We start from the raw sequence: 7,155 nt of genomic DNA, 5'->3' as shown, positions 1-7,155 counted from the left end.
TGCAGGGGTTTGAGTGGAGCGTGCCTGCCGAGACGTTCTGCAGTTCCTAGCACCATCATTTTCTCCTCCTCAGACCCCTTGGTTCTCCTCCCATGCCCCGGCAGCTGCTTCGCAGGCTCCTTGCTGGTTCCTTTGTCTCCGAGCTGAGTCCTGAATTCTCTTCCTCTCCTTGCTCTGACGCCCCCCCCCTTCGTGACGTCGTCCATCTTCAAGGCATTGATGCTGATGACAGATTTCTATCTTCCAGTCCTGATCTGTTCCTTCATGAAAATGAGCCCAGTAGCCCGTCGAAGCCAGAACTGGACTTTTAGCCCCCACCCCCTGCCAACTCTGCCCTTTCCCTTATCCCCAGTTGCTTAAGCCAAAGTGGATTCCTCTTCCTCTCACGATCCAAACTCCTGAGTCCCTTCACCTTTTGCCTAGACTATCACGGCAACCTCATTGCTGCTTTCACAGTGGAGAGCGTGGGCTCCCTGTGATCTACTCTCCACACGGCAGCTGGTGTCATCTGGTAAACCCTTGCTGAAACCCTCCCATGCCCTTCAGTTGCCCTGGAAACCTGAACTCCATCCGCAGCCTGGCTCGCAGAGCCCCCACGCCACTGGCACTCACGTTATGTCCCTCTCCTGCTGGCCCGCTGCACCCAGCCGCACCACATGCTGGCCGTACCACATACACGCTGGCCAATTTTGGCCCTTCCTCGAACACACGGCCCTTGTACCTGTTGTCCCCTCATCTTTGCATGGCCGATTTCTTTTTCTCATTCAGCTCTAAGTTTAAATCTTCAACAGTTCTAAGTGGATCACCTTCTTCACCTTAAAGTCCTCATCCTAAATCACACTGCGCTGTTTTAACTCCCTGCTTGGCAGTCCAAATGGCCTCATTTATTCTGCTTTGTTTTCTCTCTCTCCTTCCACCAGAGGGAGAGCAGAGGCCTCCTCCAGCTCAGTCAGGCACCATCCCCCGGAACAGCGGTCCCCAGCCTTTTTGGCACCGGGGACTGGTTTTGTGGAAGACAAATTTTCCACAGACGGGGGTGGGGTGACGGTTCAGGGATGAAACTGTTCCACTTCAGATCATCAGGCATTAGTTAGATGCTCATAAGGAGCACACAACCTAGATCCCTCATACACGCAGTTCACAATAGGGTTTGCGCTCCTGTGAGAATCTAAGGCTGCCGCTGATCTGACAGGAGGCAGAGCTCAGGCGGTCACGGGAGCAATGGGGAGCGGCTGTACATACAGATGAAGCTTCACTCGTGTGCCCGCCACTCGCCTCCTGCTCTGCAGCCCAGTTCTTAACAGGCCACAGACCCGCATCGGTCCACGGCCGGGGGGTTGGGGACCTCTGCCCTAGAACGACGCTCAGCACAGCCAGACTCGGTACACATTTCTTGGTGGCCTGAGCTTGTCTTGAAGCTCCATCAGGATTTCTCGGTCAATATTTTTGTAGACCCTACCCTGTCACCGTAAGTGGTGCTTGGTAGAAATGACTGTATTAATGTGATAGAGATAACACGGAAAACCCATGGTAGAGAGCATGGCGACTAACTTGGGGGGACTTCTTTTTGCCTTTTTTTTTTTTTTCATTTTTGCAGAGATGCAGATATTGTCATATTGCTGGGGCTGGTCTCAAACTCCTGGGTTCAAGCAATCCTCCCGCCTGTGCTTCCCTAAGTGTTGGGATTACAGGCCTGAGCCACTGTGCCCTGCATGGGGGGACTTCTTATAAGCATTTTTATTTATTTATTTGGAATTCGGATGCATAGATCACGTTGGCCTGATAATGTATGCGCAAGAGCACAGGCCCTGGGGTCTTATGGACAAGCCCCACTCTGCCTCTTGCTTAATCTCTCTGAACCTTAGTTTCCTCATCTGTAAAAAGGGCAGAAATGCCATCCGTGTGCAGCAGAGTACTGATGAAAGGATGGATGCAATGCTCTTACGGCAGTGCCCGACCCAAGGCACAAGGAAAAACCACGAAAGCAATTCCAGTTTACACCACACCCCAAATTGGATTTTCCATTCGACTATAATTCCTCCCAATAAGGGCTCAAAACGTTGTCTCAGGGAAGTCGATTGGTGGTTGGTTGCCCACGGCTGGAGGAGTTGGGGGAAAATGGGGAGCGACTGCTAATAGAGACAGGGTTTCCTTTTGGGATGTAGAGAATGTCCTGAAGCTGGTCATGCCGATGGTTGCACGTATCTATTAATATACTAAAAGCCATCCAATTGTACACTTTAGACATGTGAATTGTGTAGCGTGTGAATTAAACCTCAAGTTGTTATTTTAAAAATGCTGTCTAGGACACCTGTGCGCCTCCTATAAGCTCCCATGAAAATGCAAATGAAGCCGGGCACGGTGGCTCACGCCTGTAATCCCAGCACTTTGGGAGGCCAAGGCGGGCGGATCACAAGGTCAGGAGATCGAGACCACGGTGAAACCCCGTCTCTACTAAAAATACAAAAAACTAGCCGGGCGCGGTGGCGGGCGCCTGTAGTCCCAGCTACTCAGGAGGCTGAGGCAGGAGAATGGCGGGAACCCGGGAGGCGGAGCTTGCAGTGAGCCGAGATCGCGCCACTGCACTCCAGCCTGGGCGACAGAGCGAGACTCCGTCTCAAAGAAAAAAAAAAAAAAAAAGAAAATGCAAATGAAGACACAGAAGAAGATCAACATTGGGCCGGGCGCGGTGGCTCAAGCCTGTAATCCCAGCACTTTGGGAGGCCGAGACGGGCGGATCACGAGGTCAGGCGATCGAGACCATCCTGGCTAACACGATGAAACCCCGTCTCTACTAAAAGATACAAAAAAAACTAGCCGGGCGTGGTGGCGGGCGCCTGTAGTCCCAGCTACTCGGGAGGCTGAGGCAGGAGAATGGCGTGAACCCGGGAGGCGGAGCTTGCAGTGAGCCGAGATCGGGCCACTGCAATCCAGCCTGGGCGACAGAGCGAGACTCCGTCTCAAAAAAAAAAAAAAAAAAAAGAAGATCAACATTGAACATTTACACCATCACCTAAAGCTATGTTTGACAGGTGACCTTTTTTCCTTCCTTCCTTCCTTCCTTCCTTCTTTCCTTCCTTCCTTCCTTTCTTCCTTCTTTCCCTCTTCCTTATTCCTTTCTTCCTTCCTCCCTCCCTTCCTTCCTTCCCTCCTTCCTTTTTTCCTTATTCCTTCCTTCCTTCCTTCCCTCTCCTCCCTCCCTCCCTCCTTCCTTCCTTCCTTACGTTTTTAACAGTAGAGACAGGGTCTCACTGTGTTGCCCAGGCTGGACTTGAACTGCTGGAATCAAGTGATCCTCCCACCTTGGCCTCCCCAAATGCTGGGATTACAGGCTTGAGAACTGGCAGGAAGAATGGGCGACTGACTTTGTCTTGTGAAGCAGAGTGACCCTACTCTGTCCTTTCCTCAGAGACTCAGGGTTGGTACCAACCAGGAAACTAGCAGCTGCTCTTGTACTGGGCCCAGGTTGCTTTCTCTATAGTCATTGAGAGGCAAACCCTCAGACAGAGAGTGTGTCAGCAGGGGGCAGGCAGCTGATGGATGTCACTGTACCCTTGGGGGAAGAGAACTCAGCAGGCAAAGGAAGTGGGAAGATCCAGGGATTCCATCGGTCGCGGTCGCGTTGGTTCTGAGTTTCGCAGGCCTGAGGGGAAGGGGTGGGATTTTCTTTCTGAGTCTAGGAGAGCCAAAGTCGATAAATGTGTGCTATAGCTGGAAATAAGTCTTCTCCCGCACCTAGTGGGCGGTGGCCAGGGTGGTCTGTCTGTCCATCCCCAAAAGCATTGCAAGACCTGCAATCCGTTTCTGGTGATGCTGGCTGGTATTATTGAGACTGATATTTCTGCTGAAAATAACTGCAAATGAAACAGTTTGAGACTGTTCAAAACAACTGAGAACCAGCAAGCGAGCAAAACCTGAGAGGAAGTGGGAATCCAAGAAGAAGTACGCCACTGAAGCTGCTTATTTCCCGAGGACGCTGGGTGACCTGGGCAAACTTGGGTTTTGGTTCTGGAGGCCGTCCAGGCAAGGGAGGCAGCAGGCAAGGACCAAAGCCTTTGTGAAGTGTGGAGAGTTGAAGAGCAGCCCTCACTGCATTAAGGAAACCCCACCCCAGCTCTGCAGACTGCGGGGAAGCAGGAGATGAAAGGAAAGGGAAAACACCCATCTGCAAAGTTGTGGCCAAGGGCCAGGTTCTGTGCAGACTCGCAGTCTAGGTTTTCCTGGTGGGGCCATTCAGTGGCCCTCAGGTCCTAAATTTGGTCTGAGGTGGTCCTGGGCCGACAGTACCCATATTAGTTTCCTAGGGCTGCCATAAGAAACGGTCACAAACTGGGGGGCCAGAAACAACAGAAATGGATTCTCCCGTGGTTCTGGAAGCTACAAGTCTGGAATCCAGCTGTCAGCAGGCTTGGTTCCTACCGGAGGCTTTGTGGGAGAATCTGTTCCATGCCTCTCTCGTAGCTCCGGGTGGTTTCCGGCAATCCTTGGCACTCTCTGTCTTGTAGAGGCACCGCTCCAATCTCTTTGCCTCCTTCTTCGTGGGGTCATCTTCCCAGTGTGTCTACCTCTCCCTCCTATGAGGACACTAGTCATATTTGATTAGCGCCCACCCCAATCTAGCATGACCTTAACTTGATTACATCTGCAAAGACCCTATTTCCAAATCGGGTCACATTCCCAGGCACCCAGGTGTTAGGACTTGAACATCCCTTTTTGGGGGACACAGTTCAACCCACAATGGTTATCCCAATGGATGTGTGGACTTGTGGGAGCCTAGGGTTGAGATGCAGTTCCATAAAAGTTCCTGAACGAGAGCGTGTCCTTTGCAGGAGCATGGATGGAGCTGGAGGCCATTATCCTTAGCAAAATAACGCGGGAACAGAAAACCAAATCCCACATGTTCTCACTTATAAGTGGGAGCTAAATGATGAGAACACACGGACACATAGAGGGGAATGAAGCACACTGGGGCCTTTTGCAGGGCGGAGGTTGGGAGGAGGGAGAGTATGAGGAAAAATGGCTCATGGTTACTAGGCTTAATACCTGGCTGATGAAATAATCTGTGCAACAAACCCCCATGACACACGCTTATCCGTATAACAAACCTGCACATGTACCCCTGAGCTCTTAAAATAAAAAGAGCGATATATTAATATAAGAACTTCAGGGCCCCCTCCCCTCCCTCCCTCCCCTCCCCTCCCCTCCCCCCCGGGCCCCGCGCCCCCCCCGCCCCCGCCCCCCCCCATGGACATGCTGGACCCGGGTCTGGATCCCGCTGCCTCGGCTACCGCTGCTGCCGCCGCCAGCCACGACAAGGGACCCGAGGCGGAGGAGGGTGTCGAGCTGCAGGAAGGCGGGGACGGCCCAGGAGCGGAGGAGCAGACAGCGGTGGCCATCACCAGCGTCCAGCAGGCGGCGTTCGGCGACCACAACATCCAGTACCAGTTCCGCACAGAGACAAATGGAGGACAGGTGACATACCGCGTAGTCCAGGTGACTGATGGTCAGCTGGACGGCCAGGGCGACACGACTGGCGCCGTCAGCGTCGTGTCCACCGCTGCCTTCGCGGGGGGACAGCAGGCTGTGACCCAGGTGGGTGTGGACGGCGCAGCCCAGCGCCCGGGCCCCGCCGCTGCCTCTGTGCCCCCAGGTCCTGCAGCGCCCTTCCCGCTGGCCGTGATCCAAAATCCCTTCAGCAATGGTGGCAGCCCTGCGGCCGAGGCTGTCAGCGGGGAGGCACGATTTGCCTATTTCCCAGCGTCCAGTGTGGGAGATACTACGGCTGTGTCCGTACAGACCACAGACCAGAGCTTGCAGGCTGGAGGCCAATTCTACGTCATGATGACGCCCCAGGATGTGCTTCAGACAGGAACACAGAGGACGATCGCCCCCCGGACACACCCCTACTCTCCAAAAATTGATGGAACCAGAACACCCCGAGATGAGAGGAGAAGAGCCCAGCACAATGAAGTGGAGCGGAGGCGAAGGGACAACATCAACAACTGGATCGTCCAGCTTTCGAAAATCATTCCAGACTGTAATGCAGACAACAGCAAGACGGGAGCGAGTAAAGGAGGGATCCTGTCCAAGGCCTGCGATTACATCCGGGAGTTGCGCCAGACCAACCAGCGCATGCAAGAGACTTTCAAAGAGGCCGAGCGGCTGCAGATGGACAACGAGCTCCTGAGGCAGCAGATCGAGGAGCTGAAGAATGAGAACGCCCTGCTTCGAGCCCAGCTGCAGCAGCACAACCTGGAGATGGTGGGCGAGAGCACCCGGCAGTGACGCCCGCCACCACCGCGCAGCCGCCGCCGCCCACGCCGGCCTCTGCTGCCCCCTTCCCCAGCCCTTAGCACAGAGAGGGACACACGCCCCTCCCCCAGCTGCGTTTTTTTATAGTAGATTTTTAACAAAAAACGGGGAGAAATAATGGATTTCTGTGGATACAGTGCCCACCGCCCTCCTCCACTTGGAAACGGTATCCTCCCTCCCCATCCATCTGTCTGTTGCCCTTCTCCCGGCCCTCACTAAGCCCCGGCACTTCTAGTGGTCTCACCTGGAGGCAAGAGGGAGGGGGACAGAGGCCCTTCCGCGTCCCGCTGCCTCCTGCTCTCTGGAGGTACTGAGACAGGGTGCTGATGGGAAGGAGGGGAGCCTTTGGGGGGCCACCCGGGGCCTGGACCTATGCAGGGAGGCCACGTCCCACCCCACCTCTTGTTTCTGGGTCCCTGCTCCCCTTTGGGTGTGTGTGTGTGTGTTTTAATTTTCTTTATGGAAAAATTGACAAAAAAAATAGAGAGAGAGAGGTATTTAACTGCAATAAACTGGCCCCATGTGGCCCCCGCAAAAAAAAAAAAAAAAAAAAAAAAGAACTTCAGGAGCACTGGGGAAAGAAGTTCTTAATGATAATGAGCAGTGCACATAAAAACTAAGCACACCCGGGGCAGGAAAGAGACCATGAGACTAAGAGTTCAGATGCTGGAGGCTGGGTGCAGCGGCTCACACCTGTAATCCCAGCACTTTGGGAGGCTGAGGTGGGCAGATCACAAGGTCAGGAGATCTAGACCAGCCTGGCCAATATGGTGAAACCCCGTCTCTACTAAAAATACAAAAATTAGCCAGGCGTGGTGGTGGGCGCCTGTACTCCCAGCTACT

At 53.8% G+C, this 7,155-nt stretch overlaps 1 protein-coding gene across 3 annotated transcripts; it reads left to right on the top strand.

Annotated features, from left to right (window-relative positions):
• Positions 1-5,215: 5,215 nt before the first annotated feature.
• Positions 5,216-6,845, top strand: LOC112616496 (upstream stimulatory factor 2-like). 3 transcript variants are annotated; one of them, XM_025373477.1, is made up of 2 exons: positions 5,216-6,514; positions 6,604-6,845. In XM_025373477.1, exon 1 carries the CDS (start codon positions 5,245-5,247, stop codon positions 6,283-6,285), a length of 1,041 nt encoding a protein of 346 aa, XP_025229262.1. In that variant the 5' UTR covers positions 5,216-5,244; the 3' UTR covers positions 6,286-6,514; positions 6,604-6,845. The 3 variants fall into 3 exon arrangements, with proteins under 3 accessions (XP_025229262.1, XP_025229264.1, XP_025229263.1); XM_025373479.1 differs by having other exon boundaries at positions 5,245-5,472; positions 5,866-6,845; XM_025373478.1 differs by having other exon boundaries at positions 5,245-5,471; positions 5,673-6,820.
• The last annotated feature ends 310 nt before the right edge of the window (positions 6,846-7,155 follow it).

The sequence above is a fragment of the Theropithecus gelada genome, chromosome X (genome assembly GCF_003255815.1).
Source record: "Theropithecus gelada isolate Dixy chromosome X, Tgel_1.0, whole genome shotgun sequence".
Taxonomy (NCBI): domain Eukaryota; kingdom Metazoa; phylum Chordata; class Mammalia; order Primates; family Cercopithecidae; genus Theropithecus; species Theropithecus gelada.
The sequence above is the reverse complement of the archived record's forward strand: the minus strand, read 5'-3'. Positions and strand labels throughout refer to the sequence as shown.

Excerpts from the sequence above, each read along its gene's own strand:
- LOC112616496 (XM_025373477.1), top strand. The coding sequence starts at position 5,245 with ATGGACATGCTGGACCCGGGTCTGGATCCCGCTGCCTCGGCTACCGCT.